The 25,807-nt window shown below is 49.6% G+C and overlaps 1 protein-coding gene across 1 annotated transcript in view; it reads right to left on the reverse strand.

Moving 5' to 3' along the window:
• Positions 1 to 25,807, reverse strand: part of LOC135371598 (uncharacterized) — a 111,717-nt gene that overhangs the window by 21,779 nt on the left and 64,131 nt on the right. The window contains exon 5 of the mRNA XM_064605595.1: positions 16,511 to 16,587. Within this exon, the coding sequence (XP_064461665.1) occupies positions 16,511 to 16,587 (77 nt within the window). The remainder of the gene's footprint in view (positions 1 to 16,510; positions 16,588 to 25,807) is intronic.

Raw genomic sequence — 25,807 nt, forward strand, 5'->3', positions numbered from 1 at the left:
TCGGTCGTCCACGTTTCGACGGAGTATAAACACCCCTTAGTCCGCACGATTGCGTTTCAATGCGTCTGTCAGAGTTCCGTTCGTTTGCGAACCGACGCAAGCCCCTTTGAAAGCGACGGACGCGTTGTTGGAGCAACGCAACAAATGCCGGTCGTTGCACCAGTAACCATGACGCCACGCCGCTCTTGTTTTCGTTTACTTCACTTCGCGTAGTCGGCTGTAAACCGTTTCTCGTATACAGTAGCTGCGTTCTTTTTACCGGCACCTCCTGAACTAGTGCAAGGAATGCAACACTCTCGCATTCCCTTTTTCATACACTCGCACTGCACCTGCACGTCCTCATTCTTTTTGGGGAAGTACCGATCTAGTTCAGCACTAGTCGTGCGGGAGAAGGGTGCAGAGGAGCAGACGAAAAGTTGGCGGAGAGCCCTTCGTTTGTGGTCCGCTGTTGTCGGATAACGGCAAGCGTGTAATTCAAGTTGGGGAGTAGTTACTTGTGACACAAATCAAGATTTGTGTGTGCTTCTTTTGAAATACCTGTTATGCATTCTTTTTCACACAGTTAACGCAGAGGTAAACTATAGATACGTACGCTCGTCACCTGGCTCTTTCTCCCCTCCATCTGTGTCGCAAAGCTGGTATCGCCTTCAAAAGGTAGAATGACGTGATCCGGATGAACAACATGAGTGCACATTGTGGAACGGCTATCACTAGTACTTGACTTATCATGTCCGTCCGAAGCAGAACATTACATGTGCGGAAACAATTATTCGGGCATTATTCTGAGCATTTGCGCAGTTAAAAGAGGGTGCTATAAAGAAGGAGAATCCCCCTATACCCGCTACTGTATTGTGACACCACAGCCATGCTAACACATACAATAAAACGTTCTGTAGCAGACGAGAAGGTCTGCACTTCCTAATTTTTTAGAAAACGGTGGTGTCACGTCGGTGCAACTATTTCAGAACTGTGTGTACACCTCGCGTGCACATAAGAACTGGGTTGTAGTCGCTGCGCCAGAAAAACCCTAATGATCATCAACATAAGAACGAGTGCAGCACTTTTTCGTACAGCATTTTTCTTACAAAATGAACGCACGCACCTAGTATCGTCGCAAAGGTGCGTAGGTGAATAGCAAGGCGACGTCACGTTTGGCTGACCTTTTCTCCATTTTTCCCTTCGTTCTAATAAATATGTCCTCCCATGCATATGTCACACACAAACGTTGACGGATGGATGCATTGAAACGCAATAGTGCGGACCAGCCTTTAGTTCGACGCCACCGTCCGTCCCGGTGACTGTCACACGGAGATATTTAATGGTATTTGTGCGAATGATAGTTTCTGTTTATGAGATCGCAGGGTTCATTTACAGATGAAATGCAGAATAACGATTTCATTCTCGCATAAAACGGTATCGCTTCGTACATGAGAAGACTATTTCATAAGTTGAGGTTACGGTGTATTCCTTGACGAATAAACCAGCTGGGGATGTTTCAAACTCTCCCCGACACAGCTGGAGTAGATTGTCCCGCGGAGAGCGGGCTTACATCTCCATGCTTTCTCCTACTATCATCATCTCCCCGACAAAAGCAAACGAGACATGGCGGCGCGGCGGCATCGACAACCATGTACGCAGTGGCGTAGCCAGACCTCCAAGGTAGGAGGGGCTCGATACGAAAACTCCCCCCCCCCCCCCCCGCTGATCCTGTGTCGACAACACACACATACTTGTGCACACTGCAAACTGAGGATTAAAAAAAGGAACGAAAATAGTTTATTTAGACGTTCACAGTACAATTACATGTATAGGCTGTCATGACTAATGAGGTGGTGTCACGAGATTGGAAGTATTTTGAAAAGCTCATTCTTTGAAAACCATTCCAGAGTGCTTCTTAGATAGACGCCATGAACTGCAAGAACTTTCACGATCGTCACACTGCCCCCCCCCCCCTACGTATAGTACATACGTCACACTGCCCCCCCTAGCCCCCCACGTGGCTACGCCACTGCATGTACGTACTCTAAAGGTAGCATAAAGCGGCGTAGTTGAACAGGTTATTGCTTGTTACAGCCGCGATGCAAGTGTGGCTATGAGCAGAGTACAAGGATGGACAGATGAAGAGGGGACAGTAGTAAGGAATGGGGGATAGGGTGATCTCGGATTTATCTAGTCGGCAGTAGTCAGACATTGTGTTTACACATTGTTGGTACCCTCATAGGTTACGCTTGTGGCTATCTGCATCGGCATCTGAAGAAATACAACTTATCATCAGGAACGTTCTGTGGCATGGTTGCCCAGCACAAGCTGACGCACTCGAAGTGATACCACCAAGTCTTCAAGGAACGCCATAATCTCGACGACAACGGCATCAGCAGCCGCCACTACATAAGCAAGACGATCGTCGCAGCATCTTGCAGTCGGCAGCAGACAGACATTGTGTTTACACACTGTTGGTACCCTTCTAGGTGAGAAATCGTATTCAATCAAGCTGTCCTTCTATGTTGCTGCCGACTGCTGCTGTGTATCCGCAAGTGTTCAAATAATGTCGCAAGATGAAATTTGCATTGCATGCAAAGAGTCGTGTCATGAAGATGAGATATCACTGAAATGTTTTGAATGTGGATTTTGTTATCATCTGGGGAAATGTTCAGACGTAAGCGAACAAGTGTTCGCCCAAACGAACGTTCGACAAATCGAATTAGAAATGCATCACTTGCGTTACGGTTAGGAACCGCTCCAAGCAGGATAAAAAGGAGTCAGAAACTCAGATGAAATCCATTCAGGAACAGCTGTTATTGATGAACGAGAACCTCAGCAGCCTTACTGAAATTAAAATAAATGTAGATAAACTACTGACGATGAAAAGTACCGTTGATCATACCGCCGATATGATCAACGGAGGCAGCAGTAGATATGTTGTCGGTCAAATATGACGAAATTCTGTCACGACTATTGGAAAATGAAAGGGAGGTAGAAGCCGTTAAAAACCGTGTTAATATACAGTAAGCACAAGATAACCAAGATGAGATAAGGAAGGTAAAAGCCGAGATCGACAAGCTTGAGCAGTACAACCGTAGGAACAACATGAAAGTACATGGTATCGAACAAACAGCAAGCGAGGACCTTTATGTGAAGGTAAATACCGTAGCCGCAGCTCTGGAGTTGCCAGCCCTAAACCGTGATAATGTGGAGGCTATGCATCGGCTGCCTTCCAGGTCAAACAAGACGGCGCCTATCGTTGTCAGGTTTGTTTCCCGCTTTCAAAGAGACGCATGGCTGGAGCGAACAAAAAAGATTAAGAGATCTTGCGGAAATGCAAAACGTGTACATTCAAGGAAAATAACCGAACGCGGAAGAAAATTGTTTTGGATTACCCGTACAAGGGAAAAAGAAAAGTCTTACGTCTTTGTCACATGGAACCATATTGTTAGGAAGCGTGAAGGAACGCCGCCAATTCGAATTGATACCAACATGACCTTGAAAAGATATACAGTAATTGACATGTTTCTAAACTACTGTTTTGTTATTTGGGGTACTGCAACTACCTCCAATCTAGATTGCTTATTATCTGTTCAAAAAGATTCGCGCACGCGATTGGGGATTTAAACTCTGGCCAGTCCACCAAAGCGACCTTCCAAAAACATTGAATAATACAGGTCACCGATTTTCTTCACTATAAATGTTTATGTATGTACAGAAACTCGCCAAGAAACAACTCTTTTGTTCTTGTCGCTGGTAAATCCCACTATTCAAACAAAACAAAAACCTGTTGTACCAGGCAAAACGCCATGTGGTCGTTCCAGAAAATACGAACATCTTACGGTGCACAAAATCTTGCCTCGTTTGTTAAATGGGTTTGGCTTCTTTGGGAATGAGCGCGTGCCAACACATCGGGGTCTCAAAGAATTGTTGTTTGGTAGGCGTTCATGAAATACAATGATAGTGCATGATGTTTGTCATATTGCCCCGACCGCCCCTTCAGTGGCACCATGGACACTGCCGAGCCCATCCCTCTCGACACACATCCCTGGCCTCCTGGGGCCGAAGAGCCAGATCCCCGTTTCGGTTCTCAAGCAGTCTACTTTGGAAATGATGGATACAAACTACAGAGGCCGCACGGCTGTGTTCACAGATGGTTCGTCTACGTCGGATGGCTCCTCCGCTGCCTTTGTCATACCGGAGGAGTCACTATCATGTGGGTTCCGCCTGTCACATCGCACTTCGTCGACGTCTGCGGAGCTGTACGCCATCTTGTTATCTCTAAAGTCTGTCTCAAAGTACCCTCCCCGTTCCTGGGTGATATACACCGACTCAAAATCAGCCCTGCAATGTGTAGGAACCATGGGCATCCGCGGCTCGTTGGCCCCGGTGGTTGTTAGTATCCTGACGGCGCTCAGGGTTCTCGGCGAACAGGGACACCGGGTGACCCTACAGTGGGTCCCCGGCCACACCGGCATTCAGGGCAACGAAGAGGCAGATTTGGCGGCTGCTGCGGCCCACCGTATCTCCAGAGCCCTGCCCATTATCCTCTCCAACGGGGATAGGCGCTCCTACTTGTCTGCGTTGGTGTCACCCTTGGCCCGCCAGCAATGGCTGCATGACATCACTCAATGGTCGCTCCTTCATGTAGTGGACCCGTCATTATCATTTAGGATGCCAGGTGGCTTCCCTCGCAGCTTTACGACACTCCTGCGGCGTCTACGACTCCACGTCGCCTTCACCCCTGCGTTCCGTGCTAAGCTGGGTTACAGTAACACGGCGCTGTGCCTAGCTTGCCGCACCCCAGCTACGATCCCCCATATCATCGAGGACTGTGAGCGGTACACGTGTGAACGCCGGGTACTTCGACGCCAACTTGAACTCCTCGACCATAGACCATTCAGCTTGTCCAAAGTACTTGGCCCATGGAGCTCTCCTGAACATCAGTGCCGGGCTCTTCGCTCCCTTTTTGTTTTCATGCAGGCCACTGGACTCCTTGAAGAGCTCTAAACAGAACTCCGACCTGTCGTTGCTTCATTCTCACCATAATTCATCCTCTCATATTAACCACTGTGTGAAATGGGGTAGTGTCCTGAGGCTACCACGAGGAAACATCCCATGTCATCATCACTTCTTCATTTATTGTTGTTGTTGTTGTTGTCGTATTGATAAGCTTCGAATATTCTCTGATGAAAATTTTGGTCATGTTTTTTACATCTACAAGTGTAATGAAATTGCTGCCAGGCTGTAGGTGTCAGAGGCCTTTGTCAGGCTCCTGTGGAGCTTTTTTGCCTCTGGCTCCACCACAAGAATGTGGAAATAAATTATTATTTTTTGTTATTATTATTATTGTTATCTAGCAACGGTGATGTATTCCTCGACCGACTTCCTGAGGGCTGCGTAACCGACACATAGCCGACGTCTTGTGTTCTGTAGCAATTGTTTTATTTCCGTACTTGAGGAGCAATGCGCAGCTGGTGGTGACCTCAACACAGTGTTGCCCGTAATTTTGAATATTTATTTTCTTGAAAACTATGAGGGCAATTGGGAAGGAAATTGTTATGCAAGAACACTTGGAGCTCGGGCTGTCGTACAGATAAATTTTCTGAGATAGCGGCTGTTGCATAGAATGCATGAATAGAGTGTACAACCGCCTTAGCGAGGCTCCAACCTTTAAAGGAGCGTTAAAGTGGTATCTAACATGGCAAAAAACTGCTGTCATCTTGTAAAGCATTGTGTGACTATCACAGTATCTCTTCAGCAGGCTTGGCAAACATTGTTGGCGGCATTAGGAAACCAATAAATGCCGCGGAATTTGGAGCGTAGGCTCGCAAAGACGCTCACCACATGAGATCCTAATGTCCACCATTTGCAAACAAGGCAAGGAAGGTCAACATGGCGCTATCCAGGGTGGCTTCAAATATGACTGCCGGGCTATTCCCCTCTCTATCTCCTTATTTCTACCCTACAACAACTTCCCTAAAGCGAAGCAGAAGGTCAGGGAAGGAACCTTTCCTGACCTTCAGCCCCACTTTAGAGAAGTTCTGCGGTTGCTTCTTCCCCACTTGACGCTTTAGATGTCCGAATCTTGTAATAAACCTTCAGCTGTGTTTGGCCCCTTTTTTTCTGTCCCTCTCGTCTCGGGTTCCTCAGTATGGATCGACATGTACGAGTGTGTTGGAACTCAAGGAGAGACAAAGAGAACCGGCTGGTTTGACGGCCAGAGCCCAACTGATTTATTTTCCGCGGCTACGCGGGCGCGAGATGATGAACGAGGATGATGACCGCTGGGGCTGCTACATGGCTCCCCCCTCAGCGTAGCGGTTGATGAGATGAAGTAGCGAGGAGGCCCAGCGGACACGTCGTTGAGGGGTGTGGCGGGGGGAAGTACTGGGGAGGATTGGGGAATCAACAGTCTGTGGTGGAAGCTGGGGCGCGTCGACTTCGTCGTCCAGGAAAGCCAGTTTGAGTCGGTCGAGCGAGACCGTTTCCGTGCGGTTGGCTATTTGGACTGTGAACTGCTTGGGGCCACGGGACACGACCAGAAAGGGTCCGTCGTACGGGGCCTGCAGGGGCTTGCGCACCCCGTCGTGTCTGACAAAGACGTGGGTAGCCGTCTGCAGGAGAGGGTGCTGATAAGACGGGCGGGGGCTAGAGCGGGGGGGGGGGGACGGGGCTGGAGGTCGGCGAGGCAGGACCGTAGTCGCTCGACATAGGAAGTTATGTCGACTGGAGTGGTTGGGGCAGAAGGTGGGAAGAAGGCGCCGGGAATACGGAGCGTGGTCCCGTAGACAAGTTCAGCAGGGGTACATTGGAGGTCCTGCTTGACGGTTGTTCGTAGCGACAGCAGTATGAGAGGCAGAGCTTCTGTCCAAAGGCATGTGGTAGTGGCCTTGAGGGAAGTCTTAAGGCTTCGGTGGAGGCGCTCTACCATTCCGTTAGCTTGGGGGTGGTATGCCGTGGTACGGGTCTTGTGTCCGCCCAGCAGGGCGGAGAGCTCGGCAAAAAGACGGGACTCGAACTGCCTGCCTGGATCCGTTGTAATGGTAGCGAGCGCGCCGAATCGGGCGACCCATGTCTGGACGAAGGCAGGTGCTACCGTATTAGCGGAGATGTCAACAATAGGCGTGGCCTCCGGCCATCGAGAGAACCTGTCGATCATCGTGATGACATAGCGGAATCGTTTGATGGAGGCAGAGGGCCGACGAGGTCGAGATGTATGTGCGCGAAACGGATGTCCGGTTCAAGGAATCGACCAGGGTTCGAAGTCGTGTGCCGGGTGACTTTGGAGTTCTGGCAAGCCTGACAAGAGCGAACCCAGCGCTTGACGTCGCAGCGCATACCAGGCCAGACGTAACGGGAAGAAATTAGCTGTTGCGTGGCCCGGATACCGGGGTGCGCCACAGAATGGAGGTGATCAAACACCGAACGGCGTACTGCAGGGGGTAGGAATGGTCGAGGAGTGCCACGGGAAACGTCGCAGCAGATTGAGGTACGAGCTTCGGGGAAGGTTACGTCCTCAAGAATCAAGCTTGTCGACGCCGCCGACCGCAGAGACTTCAGTTCTTCGTCTTGGGCTTGAAGTTCGGCTAGCTGGTCAAGTGCAGGCGGCGCGGACGCAAGGGCGGAGAGTTCTATGTCAACGCGGCTGAGGGCGTCGGCGACGGGGTTGAGGGGGCCGGAGATGTGGCGGATGTCTGAGGTGAACTCTGCGATAAAGGCAAGATGTCGTTGCTCACGACCGCAGTAGTTGGCTCCGGAAGAACGGAATGCGTAGACGAGCGGTTTGTGGTCCGTAAAAATTGAAATAGCACGGCCTTCGAGGAAATGTCTGAAGTGCTTGACGCTAAGGTAAATTGCGAGTAGCTCCCGACTGAAGGTACTATAGCGCGTTTCCGGTGGACGCAACTTGCGGGAGAAGAATCCCAGGGGCTGCCATGATCCAGAATCGCCTGATGTCCGCTGCTGGAGGACCGCGCCTACGGCTGTGGAGGAAGCGTCCACCATGAGGGCGGTTGGTGCGCCATGTACCGGGTGCACCAGCATGGTGGCGTCAGCAAGAGCTTCCTTGATGTTGGCGAATGCGGCAGAAGCGTCTGCGGTCCAGGACAGAGACGAGGTGGCGGAGCGCTTGATGGACAGGAACGATTCGAGTGGTCTTAATATCTCCGCACAGTGCGGGATGAAGCGGCGGTAGAAGTTTGTCATCCCCAAAAATGTCCGTAGCTGCTGCAAGTTGGTGGGTTGCGGAAAATCTATGATCGCTTGGATTTTGGATGGTAGAGGAGAAATGCCAGCCGAGGAAATGTGATGGCCCAGGAAGTCCAATTCGGGAACGCCGAACTCGCTCTTGTTAACGTTGATTATTATTATTATTATTAACGTTGATTATTATTATGGGGCTGAAATCGGTGAGGCGGGAAAGTAGCTGGCGCAGGTCGGCGTCGTGCTGTTCGGGTGTTGGACTGGCCACAAGAATGTCGTCGATGTAGGCAAGGACATTCGGCAGGCCACGAATGACACGATCGATGAGCCGTTGGAACGATTGGGCTGCATTACGAAGGCCAAATGGCATCCGTGGAAATTCGAAGAGCCCGAAAGGGGTCGTTATGGCCGTTTTTGGGATATCTGCCTCGGCAACGGGGATCTGATGGTATGCCCGTATGAGGTCCAGCTTGGAGAATATAGTAGCGCCATGTAAGGATGCTGTGAAGTCATGGACATGGGGGATGGGGTACTGGTCGGGGATGGTAACGCGATTTAAGGCTCTGTAGTCCCCGCAGGGGCGCCAGTCGCCGGTCTTCTTAGGCACCATGTGCAGCGCCGACGCCCAGCTGCTGGAGGATGGGCGGATGATTCCCATTTCCAGCATGTGGTCAAACTCCGCGCGTGCAATGGCCATCTTCTCCGGCGGAAGACGGCGGGGACGAGTGAAGACCGGGGGACCTGTGGTCTCGATATGATGAACCACGCTGTGCTTCACGGGCCGGGTCCAGTCAGGAGGGCGAGTTAGCTGCGGGAAGTCCCTCAAGATGTCGAGGAAGGGGTTGCTTGAGTCTTGGTAGAAGGCAATTCGAAGCGATTGCAAGGACGAACGTATGCCCGACACAGTGAGGCTGGTGGAGGATTCTATGAGTTTCCGACGGCGCATATCGACGAGGAGATGGTGGTGGGTAAGGAAATCGGCTCCAATAATGGGTTGGGCTACGTCAGCCACGAGAAAAATCCACCGAAAGGTGCGTCGGAGACCAAGGTTTAGGGTGAGCGACCGCTGGGCATAGACCGGGATTCGGGAACCGTTCACTGCAGCAAGGGAATACAAGGATTGTTGTCGACGGTCTGTACGGCTTGCGGGGATTACGCTAACTTCCGCCCCAGTGTCAATGGGGTAACGTCGGGCAGAAGCTTGCTCGCGGACGTAGAAGAGGCGACTGGGGGAAGAGCCTGGGCCATTGGTCGCCATCAATGGTCCGCCGACTGGTTGCCCTGTTGTTGCCATGAGCAAGGTAGCAAATAGTGGTGTGCGTCAGCACTGAAGCGGCGGTGGTACCAGCACATTGCAGTACTGCGGTCTCGGCTGGCGGAACGGTTGATGGAAGGGGACCGTCTTGTCCTGCGGACACTTCGGTCGCGACTTTGCCGTCGGGGATGGGTGTCTGGTCTTGACGCGTGGGAAGCGGCTATGAGAGCGGCCAGGGAGCGGAACTCGCGACAAAGGTCGTCAATGGTGGACTGCGGGGGCTGGCGCGGTTGAGGTCGGGCAGGTTCCGAAGGGGGCAATGCAGGGAACACAGCAGCTACAGCTGGATTGACCACCTCCATAACCGCGTCAGCAAGAGTGGCCAGCTGGTCGAGAGTCATGTCAGCCGCTGTGGCCAGGACCATTTGTACATTCTGCGGGAGTCACTGCAGAAAGAGCTCACGCAGAAGGGCATCGTCCACGGAAGCTGATTGATCGCCGAGCAGCTGTCGCATGCGCCGCAGTAATTGAGAGGGCCTGCGATCACCGAGCTTTTCTGTCGACAGAAGCTGTTGCAGGCGTAAGCGGCTTGATAATGTCGTTCGCTGGAGAAGAGCCTTCTTTAGCTGGTCATACGGCGTAGAAGGGGAAGGACTTGCCAGTATGTCGTAGACTTCATTCGCAGCAGAGGGAGTAAGGGCAGAAATGACATGGTAAAATTTGGTCTGTTGTGCGGTTATGCCAGCCAAGTTAAATTGCGCCTCAGCTTGGAGAAACCACACAGCTGGGTTGCGGTCGAAATACGGGGGCAGCTCCACGGCGACAGCAGCCAGTGAAGACGTCGGGGATGGAGCAGAGATGGCTTGCGGGTCCCCGAGAGGCATGGCGGAGCACGGGCCAAGGTTCTAGAATGTTCGGTCACGGAACGTTCGGGTCACCAGTTGTTGGAACTCAAGGAGAGACAAAGAGAACCGGCTGGTTTGACGGCGAGAGCCCAACTGATTTATTTTCCGCGGCTACGCGGGCGCGAGGTGATGAACGAGGATGATGATAGCACCGCTGGGGCTGCTACAAGTGTTTCGGTCACGTGCCCATTGTTCTGCCGTTCATTTGAGGGAATGCCCACGCTTTGCCCACGCTCCGCTGTCATTCACCAGCTCCCGTGGCTCAGTGGTTAGCGTGCTGGCCATGTCACGTCGAGACTGGGAGGTACCCGGGTTCGAATCCCGGTGCCGGCTGTGCTGTCTGCGGTTTTTCCTGGGTTTTCCTCAGACGCTTTCAGACATATGTCGGCACAGTTCCCTTAAAAGTCGGCCCAGGACGCACATTCCCCCAGGGCGTGAGTCGTGACGTTGCCCACATACGTGAGGCCGACAACGGCAAGCCCTATCACCACCACCACCACCGCTGTCATTCGTTTGACAAATACACACCATGCGATTTCAGGGCTTAAATATATGAGACGCACGCATGGCCGCGGCACAGGAGAAAAGGTACGGAAGAAAACGCCCCCGAGAAAGTACCCAGCAAAAAGGCCCCGGCAAAATGGTCCCCGGAGGAAAGGCCCCTTCAAAAGAGCATCCCACAAAGATTGCTTCGTGCAGCTATTTTATTGGTTTGTGCTTGTTGACAACACAGTTTTTAATACCATTTACGCAGTGCATTCACTAAAGTGAAGATAACTGTGCACTACAAGTGCCTGACCTATACATGCAACTATGAACTGAAATCTCGAAAGATATTGCATTGTACTTGCTATGAAACCATGGCACCCAATACACAGAATCTCACGTCCTCATACTCTGACCATTATGTTTGAGAACCATTCCGTGCCCACGCCAACCCTATCCTATGTGTGCCATAGTCGTTATAATGGCGGTTTGTTTATATTAGAATTACCAAGACTATTCATCCAAATACTTGGTTGGAGATCTTCGTTACTATCATAGGAAAAGATGTGTATTCTGCCCTGGATAATATGGGTAGCAGCTCATATCCTCCAAACGCCCATTTCCACCGACGTCCCAAATCAACCAAAAGCCCATTTCTTTCGAAAACATTTTTGTAGGCTCTGGGCTTTTGGCACACGCTACTAACCGGCTGGAACAATCCTGAGAGAAAGCTTGCAAGCAGTATGACTGCGCGAAATCAACATACCATCTGAACTGTCAAACTTCTCAGAAGGCGCTTGTGGTTTGTGTGTTTTTTCGCGTCCTGCTATGGTGTTCCAGCCACAGAACATACCATTCATACCATGTGCGTTCGCCATGCCTCATGAAGCGGACCTCCATGAGCTCCCGAAGATAGTGCTTCTCCCGTCAGCAACGTCAATAGGAACGAAATTAATTTTGAAATATCTCTTTGTTCGGATCACTTCTTGAACGCCACCTCGTTCATACGTTTCCTTGGCAAGCTTCTCCACTGAGCTTGGACAGGTAGAAATGATATGACTTATACACGCTGAGTGTCATGTAATTTCTACCCACCCAAGCTCAGGCTTCAGATTTCGTACTTTAGCTATCATTTTTATATCCATCATATCTGTTACATCTCGAGGGAGAACAAAAGAAGCTGTAGAAATAGCATACATTATGCTACATGGACATTTTGAGTATCGGATGAGCATCAGCCAGGGCCTCATATGAGGGCAAGGGTCACGTGACCCTCACTGGCCAGTTGCAGGAAGTTCAGCTCTCAGCAGAGTTAACTGGAATGCCGCTTTGACCGAGAGAGCGGGAAGAGAGCCAACCTATAGCGGCGCTTAGGAGAAATAAAGGGAAATAGTGTTTCGATTGCGTCACTTGTGCTGCGAGAGTGTCCGCCTTGCCATTAGGCGTTACCCTCAACTGTGGTTATCATCGCGAAGTTTGCAGCGATTATGCTGCGATTATTGGGTTTCATGCGATTATATAAAGGTGCATGCTGGCCGATATCGCACGGATGCGAGTAGTAAAGAATATTCCCAATTTTACACAGAGAAATGATTGCAACTTTCGCACATTTACTTTTGAATTACTTTAAAATTACTTTTTAATTTACTAATTCTTAGGCAGTGCATAACCTGAGTCAGCGCTGAAGCTGCGGTCGTTTCTCTGTGCAAAAGCTAGTATTATAATCAAATAAGTAAATGGAAAGAGAGTGGACAGTGACAAACAATTTAATTGAAAATCAACGGCACAGGCTTGCGGAAAGCGGTGGGGAACGATCATCGGCCGACGATGCTTGCAGAGATTGACGACAGGTGACTGACTAGTTGCAAAGCATTACACAAGGTGGCGGCACCATACTCCTTGTGACCACCAGTTCTGGTCATCCTGGGACGTTAGGTGTGATATCATCATGGCATGTCTAGGCAGGTTTGAAAAGGAAGTGACAGGAAGTGATGAAGTCGTACCGTGGCTCCATTGTTTTAGGTGCACCTTGTCCCTAGCAGTTGGCCGCTAGTGGAAAAGAAAAGTGCAGGCTTGAGTCAATGGTACGATGTCACGACCAATGAGCAAGCCAGCAGAGGACTCTAGGATTCACTTCTCTCTTAGCCTCTCGCAGGTACAGACGTGTTACTCCTCACTCGTGGATGGCACGCGTTGATTCCGAAGCAGTTACGTTGGCGTTTAGTCAGAAACTGTAGCCTCTGTAGAATTCACTTTGCCTCCACGGGGTCCAAACATGTGGCTCATCACTGGTGGGCAGTGTGCGTCGATTCTGGTGAATTTTGTGTCGAGCGGATTTACGACAAGGGAGTGTTGTGTACGTGGAAAAACTTACAAACTTTGATGCTGCTGATGCTAGTGCTGGCTCACCCTTGATCTGAACAGGATTAGTGCTAGAATGACTCTTAACAATTTTGCGATTAAATTAGTTCTGAAAATAACCAGAAGGAGGACAGATGTGTGGCTTTTAGAGGAGAAAAAGCATTACGATTCAGTTCTCTGCCAGCCTCTTGGATGGAACTGACTTGATAACTTTGTCCACGCTTTGTTTGCGATTAGCACTGACGTTCTCATGCATCACGACTAGTACTGTCAGTCTCAATTATAATATCGCTGCACATTCCTTTTTAACGAAATCACCTTTACAACAAATATTTCCCAGGGCCCCTTGGAGTTTGTTGCAAAGAACTTTGATTGTACTTCGCAAAGTACCCGCTAGGGGGACAGATGCGTGACTTTGTAGACGACAAAAAAGCATGATGATTCAGTTCTATGCCTGGCTGTCGGATGCAACGGACATGCCGTTCTGCGTTCCTGGTGACTGTTGCTGTGGTGGACAGTTGGCTGATGTGGTGTGTGCTTAGTCCTTTTGGTTGTTAGGTATTGATGGTGTCCCTTCTTGGTGTATTTTGGTTTTTCGTCCACAAACGTTTCCATTCCTCTGTCTCCTGGTTTATCCAGAGCTGTCCTAACCTGCCCAGACATGCCATGATGACGTCCCTTAATGTCCCACACTGGTGGTCACAAGGAGGACGGTGGCGCCACCTTCTGTGATTCTTTGCAACTAGTCAACCACCTGTCGTCGATCTCTGCAACCATCGTGGGCCGACGACTGTTCCGGACTCTTTTTTTAGGATGGTGACATTGATTTTCAATTAAATTGTTGATCACTGTTCACACTCTTTCTATTTACTTTTTTTTATAATCCCAGCTTTTGCAGAGAGAAACGCCCGCAACTTCAACGTTGACTCACATTATGCACTACTTTAAAATGAGTAATTTAAAAAGAATTTTCAAGTAATTTAAAAGTACACGTGCAAAAGCTGCAATCATTTCTCTGTGTGAAAGTTGGGATTGTCCTTTACTACTGATGCGATGCTGTTATCTCATCGATACATGCAAAGGTGGACAGCAAACCCAACAAATTTGCCACTAGACTCCGTCCATCCTCATTTGTTTTAACAGGATTCTGAAAGTGCCTCACTGAGCAAACGCGACCATAGTGGCGTGTATGATTGAGATAAAAGCATCGCATCCGTGCGATATCGGCATACGTCTTTACATAATCGCCGCAAAAACAAACAAACATCATGATGATAACCACAACTGAGGGCAATGCAGAGTCAACAGCTTATGGCAACGAGGACACCCCCGCAGCACCAGTGGGACAATCGAAACGGTCGTTCCCTTTATTTCTCGTGAACACCACTAAGATGGCTCTCATTCCGCTCCGCCGTTCCAGGTAACTCAGAAACATTTCGCTCTTCCTCCTCTCCCTGAAACACGGGGGAAGCGTGTTCTTTCAAGTATCCCGCTTTCGGTGGTTCTGGGCGCTCGGATGAAACCAGCGTTTGGGGGATATGGGTCAGCGCCACCTGCAAGCCCCGATCAACTGAAAGCGCACAACGTCCGAACATTTATCGGGGGAATTTAGCTTCTGTTTGATTTGGGACGTCAAGCTGATCCTTGATTATGTGGCCGTTGGGACCAGGTTCAGCGAACAGAGGTAATGGCCAGAACTAGAAAGCGAACATACGTCCGATCTGATATAGAGTTATCCGATAGATCCCATAGAACAGTTTAAAAATAATGCGTCAGAAAATCCAAATTTCAAAGTGCACTTTGAAGTGTGAATCATGAAAATATGCGTGGTGTTGAGTTCCTGAGTGCAGAGGTAGTCGTCGCTACATTACATTCCCCTCTTTCCATGCTCAGTAGCTGAAAGTTCCACGCTCCTTTTTTTTTACAGCATCAGCTCTATTCGCCTCTCAAACTACCATTAGATGCGCTTGCGTCGTCCTCAAGATGGCGGAGAAAACAATGATTGCCAATGAATAAATCGCCCTGCTTCATGCCTTCTTCCACGAGACACGCTTCAAAAATTTTACAGATAACATAACTCGCGCGTGGTTTCCTGTTGCCTTCGTTCACGCCGTTCCTGTGATATATTTTTCCTCTTCACCTTCTCGACATTGAATATTCTTCACCGACATTGAATATTCTCTCAATTCCGCAGTTTTTCACTGCGGAATTGAGCAGCGCTGTTGCTGTTTGAGTTCTGTAAGCTGCGAAAATCCATTGCACACAAGGGAAATTGCGGCAGCTTCGGGTCAGCGGAAAATGTACCTGTCGTCTGCTGTCACTGCCATTCATTGGGTGCTTCTACTGGGGCCCGCTAGGTGGTGAGCAGCCAGCTGGGGAGGCGAACAGGGGAGACTTTCCCGAGACTGGAGACTTCCCTTTTCCCGGCGGCATTCGCATGTCCGCACAAAACGCTTATCGCATGTGTGCTCAGCGCTGGCAATAAGGAGGAGAATCCCACCAGTTTACAACCGTTATAGATGGAAAGTGAGATGAAAACCAAATTACGTCACCAAAGTTTGCCGGTGGCCGGGAAATGGAGAGTTTTAGAACATCGCACGCAAAGGCGATGGCGTACGTAACGGATGGCGTTGGTGGTTCTGCGCACTGCGCGGAGCTCTCTTCCTGTTATGGGCGTGCGCAGAACCACCAAAGCTATCCCTTACGTGCGCAAAGACGATGGCGTACGATGCACTAAAACTCTCTAATGTTGCGCGGCACTGTATCGTGTATGTACTCGCGCCTTACCGCACGCACAAGCTTCTCGTCCTCGGAGACTTCAATGAGGACATTTCACTGGTCAAGAGCACCGCTTTCCAAGTGACATGTCCGAACAACTGGACCTTACGCTGTGCACCGACATTCGCCAACCCACCCAGAACAGCCCCCTCGTTCAGGACACCAGTCACCTCGCCAAACATTTCAGCGACCACAAATCAATACCATCACGCTTAAATAAATTTGTCTACACACTTTCATCCGGCCTCTCGCCACACGCACAGCTGACGCTGAATTTTGCGTTACACGAGGAGTCATGTAACGGTGGCCAGTACAATGGCCAGTGGTCCACGTGGAATGAAATGATACTGTAGTTTTGAAATCGAGTGAAACAGATACGACCGTCCTTTTAATGGAGTTACAAATTGTCGTGTGGCAGGTACTTCGTTGGCAATGCCATTCGGGATCCCAGTGACATTAAACGGGAATATCGTTTATCCTACCTGTATGCCATAACTACAAGACAAGAACTTGGTATAAATAATTCCGAACGACTTACGTTCCCGAGGCGTCGCCCTCCCAGACAAGGTATGCTCCAGGAGAGAGCGGAAAGTCAGGCATTTGGAAGTCTTCGCTCTGCAGGAAGAACGTAAAATACGATGATTAGGTATTAAAATAAAAATAGGTCTCCAACAATGTCACTCCATTGGTGTTGGACTTCTTACGTGCTTTAGGGTACTGTTTCTACCATGGGGAAACATCCCATGTCATCGTCTCTTGTCCTTTATTTATTGTTGTTGTTCGGTGCGCTTAGATGGAAGATACACTATTATGTCCCAAAACGTGCGCCCTCTGTTTAGGGTGGAGTCACCTTTTGCAGAAGTAAACACCGCCGTCGATCTCGGAAGCCGCCATCTCGTGTCCAGGACCCGCCCTAGTCACCATGCTGGAGGCTGTGTCCCATGGTGTTGAAATCATTCAAAGGAATGGCTGGAAGTCAGATTGCTTCCTGACAGACCAACACAAGCTACGAATTTGTCGAACTAAAGTCAAGCAAGACGAATGAGACTCAACGAAGGATTCACGCATTTGTAACGTAAGTGTTCAGCATGTGTACTTAGTTCACTTTAGTTGCTTCCTCAGCGACCACAACGTGTCTCCACAGTGTGCGTGTATTGCATACACTTGAAAACGCAAATCCCGCAGCTTTTTACCACGGTAGTTATTGTTTTTTAGAGAACGCGGGTTTTCTTATTTGCATGTGCTTACGTCAATTGTGTTCAGCTGAGAAATTTCGCTCTTGAGGCCTATGCACTCACAAAAAATGTGTTATTATCCTGCAGGCACACTTTGAAGGGACCCGCTACGAGCAGAACAGGACAGACGCTTGGGAAAGTCTCGAACCGACTGCGGTGCCCAAGCTGATCAGTTTTCGCCCTAAGTGTACTCCCACTATTTATCTGTGGTGTCGCGGATCTCACTGTTACATGCTATAAATTAGGCCTTGCCACTGGGAGTTATACGTGACAGCTAACTCTCACACAATGAAGTGTGGACTACTTGAGAGCAATCTGGTCCCTGTTATTATGACTAATCGATGAGTGTAAGAAGCAGAATGTATCTCTAAACATGCATTTGAACTGTCATCAAGGCCATGTGTAATGGCATACTGTTATTCTCCTGCAGCTGTACCCAAGCATACATACTCAGAAAAACGGGAAGAGTCGTTTCACCTTTTGGGTGGTAACTGGCTTCCCAGGCAGCACATGGTGGGATAGTAGACGTCTAAACATGCCTAGGACGAAACTTTGTGGCCAAGGCTACGTATAGATGTCTTATAGACGTCTAACAGCCTATACGTTATTTAGACCTCTACAGAAAGCCGTCTACTAGACATCGCTCAGACGTTGCACAGTAGACATCTATTTTTTGACGTACAATAGATGTATAATTTCTGAACGTACAGTAGACGTCTAATTTTTTATGTCTAATAGCTGACTAATTGTAGACTATATTGAAAAACACCTGTATATGGCCACACGGATGATGTTTTGAACTTCCATGCCTTGATCTATAAGGCCAACGTGGTGCCATGTGTAGTGTATCATTCAGGTGATGTAGGACCTACCTGAAGCAATACAGAATTCAATAGAGATCAGATATCTGAAGTGAAATATGTTTAATCCCATATCACGCTGCAGAGCACATCCAAAGCCATAAGGTGGTTTTCCACGTCCTGCATAAATGCCCCTAGGGACAATCTAGGCTCATGTGAGATGAACCGATGGGTGTATACGTCCACCGTTGAAATGTACTATGAAGGAATAACATACGGTAAAATTATTTGACAAATTTGTCGCAACGATGAAGCTCCAGTGCTGTGACATATCTGGTCACCAAAAGCTTTACTTTCGAAGATCTGCACTACACAGAAATGTACACTTCAAGGGCTGAAATTAACATAATCCTGAAAAAGTGCCGTGATTTTTAAAGTATGTACATGGCTGTATGGTTTTTATTGGTGCTCTGAGCTTAGTGCTAGTATGTTGGAATGAAGACACGGTACTGTTTGCAAAGTTTATTGCAATCTATAACAACATTGCATGTTGTACTACACGCACACTATCATTAAAGCTTCTAGCCTTCTGCTGTAGAAAATTAACATTTCTGCAAATTGAGATTTATACGTAAATCCTCAGGGTTTCATGGGCAACAGAAAACAAGAAGAAAACAACATTCTTCCATGACTGCTTTCTGGCTTGTCCATCTTTTCCAGCCTTTCGTGTCCACCATCAGTGCACAATACTGATGTCGTTCACTTGCATGCAGGGATCGGAACCGTTATCTTTTTCGATTCGGTTCGGGTTCAGGTATATTGGTTTGGTTCGGGTTCAGCTCCGCAGCAGAGCAAAATATCGGTTCCAACCGGTTCAGGAAAGTGAATTTTACGCAAATTGCCATGGGCTAAAAGCAAGCACATCCTTACGATTCTCAAACAACACAAATGTACTTTTGTTGTTGTTGTTGCCGACACAGCAATGGTTCACAGCAACACTGCGTGTGACAGGTCTATATTTCAGGTGCAACGCTATGGTACCATACTAACTTCCTATGTTCACTCATCGTATATACCCCGTTACATCCTGCTCAGGGACTGGGCAGGGACTTGCAGCAGCCAGTATACCATACGAAATGTGACCGCCAATTACAACTGCAAGGAAGTTTTCGTCGGAACTGCGGACAAAGTAGAAGTGTCGCACATGTTGAAGATATTGAGGAAGAAGAGTAATATACTCGTAAATCCCTTGTCACCTTATATGTGGTGGACTATACCCGATGCAACCACGTCAGAATTAATGACTGCGATTATTTACCACACCGTCACATGTGTAGTTCAAGCTCCGTGTAATACGCTACATTGTGACTTATGTTCTTGTCTCACCAGCGTTAGGTCTAACCCTCTGCCTACAGCCTACGACAACGACGACGAAGCTGAGCTGCGGTGCGAAGCTGAGCTGCGAGTCTGTGTCATTCTTTTGGCGTGTGTGTGCCATGGCCAGCCGGCCGCTCGATTTTCGCGTAACACTGCCGTCGGCAGTGTCACGCGTGGAATTCCTTCTCGCTCTGGTGAAGAAGGCTCCTGATGGCTGTATTCGATCTTTTCAGCACCAGGATGAGTCAGATTTTGAGCTCAAAGATATGTCTCTCCAAGGGGCTGCAACCCTGAAAGGTTTGGCCTCTGTAGATGTAAGTAGTGTTGTCATGCCTTTGGTTTCTTTGGAAACCAACCTCACCGTAGTTACGGTGTCTAAGGCACCGGTTAGTATGGATAACGCGCACATTGTGTCAGTGCTGGGCCAGTATGGCACAGTAAAGGACATTGTCCACGAGACATACGACCATCCGGAGCTCAATTTCATAGAGACCGGCAACCGCCGTGTGATTATGGAAATGTAGTCTCCGGTGCCAAACTTCATCCGCGTTAGGGGTAGGCGACTTATATTTCGCTACCCAGGCATGCGGAGAACTTGTTTTAGGTGTGGGCAGTCAGGACATTTTAAAAAGTCCTGCTCGGTGCCTGTGTGCTCTAGGTGTGGGGAGGTAGGTCATGCTACCTGTGAGAAACCCTGCCGTAGGTGTGGGGGAGACCATGCTGCTAATAGCGTCCTCGATAAACTGCACTGGTGCGCCCCGGTGCGACCTGGTGCGGCTTGCCATCCTCGATAAACTGCACTGGTGCGCACTGAACGTCCTCGATTAAAGGAGTGCACCCGTTCAGTGCAGCACTGAGTTGCCCCGAACCCACACCGAGAAAAGCGGCCGAGCGCCAGAGTGCAATCCCAAGAAGCATCGCGATTGCCGGAAGCACGGAGGAAGGCGGAAGCGGCAAGTAGCCAGGTGTAGCCGGGCAAGTAGCAGCAGACAGTCATCGTCAGCATGGCATTCGATCGGTGCCGCTCGCCAGGTGCCTCTCGCTACGGGTCGCGCAGCCTACGAGCCACAACGAGCCCATATCTCTAGGTGGCGCATGCTAGTATCCATCAGATCCACCAGTGCAGTGCAGCTTCATGTTCGATAATGCCTCCGCCCAGGGCACCGCCAGTGTAGAGCGCCACGCACCACTGTGGTTTCGGGGCAATTCCGGAGCAAGTTTATCGAGGACGCTATTAGTCATGCTCGGTGAAAACCTGGGCGTCCCGTGTGGTGGGTATTCCAAATGTCTCGGAGACCGGTGAGTGCGCCTTCTGCGGATGTAGTGTCGGAGGTCGCGGATTCTGTGGCATTGGAGCCTGCAGCTGTTGTCGCTTCTAACACAGTGGATGGGGTGGAGGCAGGGATGTCCTCCGTAGTTTCCGTGCCGCTTCCGAGCGACTCAAGTGAGGATGAGTGTGACCTTGACAACTGTGATGCAGTCGTCACAGTAGGGGGCGAGAAGGTGCCTCGGGGAGAGCCTGCTGTAGATGATGGTCGCTGGTTCCCGAGCGACGTATCTGTTTCGACTGACGACGAAGCGTGGGGTCAAAACAACAAAAAATAGTGACATTGACATGGAGGCAGAGGCGTCAGCTGTTGTCTCAGAGGAAGCAACATGCTTGTAATGGTAGTTTTTGTGAGGGCATTATTTCAAATTATGGCACTTTCTGTGGCTACGCTGAATTGTAGGGTTTTTTCTCGCTGTAGAAAGCAACTTTCAGTATTACAGTGGGCTTCTAGTCATTCCATTGATATTCTTTTGCTGCAAGAAACTCATTTTCTTTCAGCAAAGGCTGTTAGGAATTTAGAGGCGAACCATCATGTTAGGGTGTTTTTTAGTCATGGCTCACCTCGTCGGTCAGGGGCTGGCATTATAATTTTTCCATCTTGTCGCGGCGTGGTAAAGTGGTTTGATCGCGATTGGGATGGTCGCGTTATTTCGGTTGAGTTTGACCTAGCGGGCACAGTTCTCAGAATTGTGAATTTGTACGCTCCGGTCCGCCGGGGTGACCGTACGGAATTTTTTAGGGGATTCGATTATTTGGTGTTGGGTAACCCAAACCTTGTGATTGCGGGGGACTTTAATTGCACTATTGACGGTCATGGGAGTGGAAGCAGGCCTGTAAACCAGGGTCTGTTGCAATTAGTTGGCGGCCTAGGACTCATAGATGCATTTTCGCACATAAATCCTGGAGTTTACCAGTACACGTGGTGCAATGCTCAAGGTGCACATAGCCGACTTGACCGTTTGTACGTTTCTCCTTGTTTGGGTAGCCATGTTTTGAAATGTGATGTGCTTCCCTGGAGACCTTTCTGACCATGAGGGTGTGCGTCTCTCGCTCGCTGGGTTGCGAGGTTCTCGCTCCGGATCCGGCTGTTGGAGGCTTTGCGCTGAGCTACTGCGAGACACAGAAATTCGTAACGACGTCAAAGCGTTCCTTGTTGATCGCTGCGCTGACACTTTAGTCTCACCGGAATGGTGGGAAGAGACCAAATTAGGAACCGCGACACTTTTTCGTCAGTGGAGAGCTAGGCGTGCCAGGGAGAGCCGGGAGGAATTTGTGCACCTCCGGCAAGTGCTGTCTATTTTGCGCCATCCTGGGTCGCGAGGCCCAGGCAATGATCAAGCCATACACGACGTGCTAGGGGGGCTAGCCTATCTGAGGTTACGTTTCTGGGACCAGTTTGCGGCAGCACAAACTGTCGAGCGCTGGTCGCGAGAAGCATATTGATCTCGCCTTTTGCTGGGCCGTTACCTCCGTCGGTCCCCCATTGTCATCGAGCAACTTGTTGCAACCGACGGTTCGGTTCAGGAGCACCCTGATGGAGTTCGATCACTGCTGCGTGATCATTTTATGGCGCTTTTTGACTCCGTGCAGCCTACCGGCGTCGAGGGTCGAGCGTTTTTGCCGGACGCACGACGTATCGAGCTCAGTGCAGCTCCGTTCTCTGACGACGAATATACTGCTGCCGTCAAAGCTCTTCACACAGGAAAGTCTCCCGGTTCCGATGGCCTCCCAGCTGAATTTTATAAATGCTTCTGGTCCACTCTTCGGAGGCCTTGGACAGTTCTGTTGAATTAGTACTTGGCACGACGTCTCCTCTGTCCGTCCATGCGTGAGAGCATTGTCACCTTGTTGTGCAAGGATGCTTCCAAAAAACAAGACCCACATGCCTGTCGTCCTGTTTCACTGCTTAATACTGACTACAAAATTTTATCAAAAGCGATTTTGCAACGCATCTCTCCAGTTCTTGGTACAGTCATTCCTCCTTTCCAGGCCTGTGCTGTCCCTGAGCGATCCATCACGCTTCATACGCAGGCTTTAAGAGACGTCTTGTACAGGGCACATAGCCGGCGGCGACCTTGTGTTTTAGTGTCGTTTGACCAAAGGAAGGCCTTTGATAGTGTGCTTCATGAATGCATGTACCGTGTGTTGGAGGCGAGTGGGTTTGAACGCGGTATCATATCGTGGTTCCGAGCACTGTATGCTGGTGCGTCAGCTTCCATTGGTGTCAATGGGGGTACCTCTGCTAACTTCCCTATAAAGGTGGGTGTCCGCCAGGGCAGCCCCCTGTCACCGGCACTGTATGCCCTAGTGTTTAGCCCGCTTTTCCAGTCCCTCGCACCCTCGGTTGCATTCCGCATGCTTGCCCTTCCGGGCACATCCGCGTTAGCGCTTTTTGCGTATGCAGACGACCTATCTCTCATCCTGACCGACGAGGAAGCTATCGGGAATGTTCTTCAGGTAATTGAAAGCTACGGCAGGGTTTCTAATGCACAGATCAATAGAGATAAAAGCGCACTACTTTTCGTCAACCTCATCCCGTCGTGCTCCGCACCCTTTGGTATTCCTGTGAAGAATGCCGTGCGCGTTCTTGGGTATGATTTCCTGCCTTTCTGAACATCTCCCAGTACCTGGGCACGTGTTCCTATGCGTAGTATTCCTGTCCTCCGGGACTTGAAAGAGCTCGTACTCCCCATTACCTGCAGAGCGCGCCTTGGTTTCTGAGTAAATATTGATATTTAGCCAATATCTCCACCCCTCCGCGGAGTACTCTTCCAGGCCGCTACACGTGCGGGGTTTCAGTTTATCTGTGGCGGTTCCGTAGAATGGGTATCAAGATGTCGTATGTATCGGCATCGCGTAGATGGCGGCCTATTGGTGCCCGATTTCAAAGTGAAGTGCCTTTCCTTAGGTCTGCGCGCGATCTTTCATGGTCTCCTAGAGCAGCGGCATCCTACTCAAGGTCTACTAACTTTTCTGTTAGGACCTGACATTTGATTTTGTTTTTTTCTGAGCTGACACACACTCGCTCGCGCTCAGAGTGCGTGGCTCCCCACCTGAAGGCATACGTCGTGGCAATGCGCAGCCTGCGAGCTTCTTTCCCTGATGATGACATAACATCATGGCCTGTGTGGCGCCTTTACATGGCACTTCTTGCGCTTAATCGGCCACCCTCGAACTCGACGCGTATTCAGCGCCACATAGCGTGGCGTACGACCACTGCTGGCTGGCTGGACGCCCGTCGGGCCAGTCTTCAGTGGCGCTTAGCGCATGACGTCTTGCCGCTGCGTGAGCGTTTTGGTATAACGTCACCCGGCTGTCCCTTCTGCGAGTACAGGGAGTCAGCGGAACATACTTTCAGTTTATGTTTGTTGCCGGGTGCCCTGTGGCATCGTGTAGCAGGCCTCTCTAGCCTGACGGATGTTGAGTGGAGCACAGTTCGTGGTCTGTACCCCCTCCCTGTCTCGCAGCGGGATAGGCGGCATTTTGTGCTCTTGGTAGTCGAAATCAATTACCAAGTGTGGATTTCACGCTGTCGACGAGTGCACGCGCAGCAAAACCGCAGTGTGCAGGAGGTGATTCGGCTAGTTAACGCCGGTATTCGCAGAGTTCTTTGCAGTGAGCATGCGGTGATTGGAGCAGTTGAGTTTCACCGTCGCTGGATGACCTCTGACATCCTCTTCAGGGTGGACAATGGCAAGTTCCATGTTAACCTATGAGGTGTCCACATCCTCGTGTTGTTCTCCCCCTTGCAGCTTTCCAGTGTCATGGTCTGTTGCATTGCGGAACGGACGCGTATAGCAATCTCTAAACAGCCTTAGTCGCTGGGCGAGAGTTGGTATTCAGAATGTTGTTCGAGTCTGTTTGAGATGCTACAGGAAGCCTGCCCCTGTGGCCGGCCTTCCATTTGATGCCAATATACTCTCTTGTTTGATGACAATACAATCCTCTGCTTCCGAACGCGCGGCCTATAAAACAGTCGTCGGGGCAGTATCGCTTGCGGTTTCTTCCTAGGAAGATCATGTAGTCAACGAAACAATATACATTTGGAGCGTTGTTATCTGGTATGTAAGATGGGCGCACAAATTCTGTGACTCATCTAATCAGTCAACAATACAACAAGACAAAGTCGGTGTAAAAGGGGCTACCTTCATAGTAGCTCTCTTATTTGACGACAACTCTTGTCTTGTCGTGAGTCCAGTCCCTGTCAGAATGACCGTTAGTTTTAGAGCACAAAATGAAAACTTGGGTTGCTGGATGACAAAAATCGCGCACAAGGAAGACTATAACTGCCAAAAGGCCAACCCCCCCCCCCCAAAAAAAAAAAAAAAAAAACTGGATGAACGCAGTAGCTGTGAGGAGCAAATACTTCGCACAGTTTTGTTTTGTTTTGTTCAGTTTCAGTTTCGAATTTGTTTGGCAACACGGCTCAATCCGCTGTGTAAATCTTAGTTCCGATCTCTCACAACGCGCATTAACTCTGAATCGTTTCGTGAACCGGTAACCGCTTAAATTTATTCCAGTTCAGTTTCGGTACCGATTCCTGCTTGCATAATAAGAGTGTAAAAAGACAACGAATATGAAACAAACTACACAGACATCCAATGCAATATTACTGCATGCAGACTTGCTTGGTACTGAGGATTAGCAGCAGACAAAGGTGGGTTAGAACACATATACCAGACACCACTACTGCCATCTGTGCCGGCTGTTTTATGTGTTCTAACCCATGGCTTTGTCTACTGCTGCCCCTCAACACCAAGCATAATTAGGGTTCTTCGTTTTCGGGTTTTATGATTTTTCAAATTCAGGGGTAAAAATCGGGTGCTATTTACATAAGAGAACTCGGGGAGAAATCGGGCACTTCGACCTCTGCCTGATATGCCATCGGGGAATTTTCGGGTGAAACGAAAGGCACATGAAACAAGGCACTGCTGTGACACTGGGACGAAAAACAATAATCTTTATATTCCCGCTCGGAACTGGGGCAGTGAATGACCGTGGTATTCAAACACATGTCCGAGCTCCACAAAATCTCGTCTTTTCTCCTGCAGGAGGGGATTATCAAAGGATTACAAATAAGTTGTCACAAATAT

This window comes from Ornithodoros turicata, chromosome 1 (assembly GCF_037126465.1).
Source record: "Ornithodoros turicata isolate Travis chromosome 1, ASM3712646v1, whole genome shotgun sequence".
Taxonomy (NCBI): Eukaryota; Metazoa; Arthropoda; class Arachnida; order Ixodida; family Argasidae; genus Ornithodoros; species Ornithodoros turicata.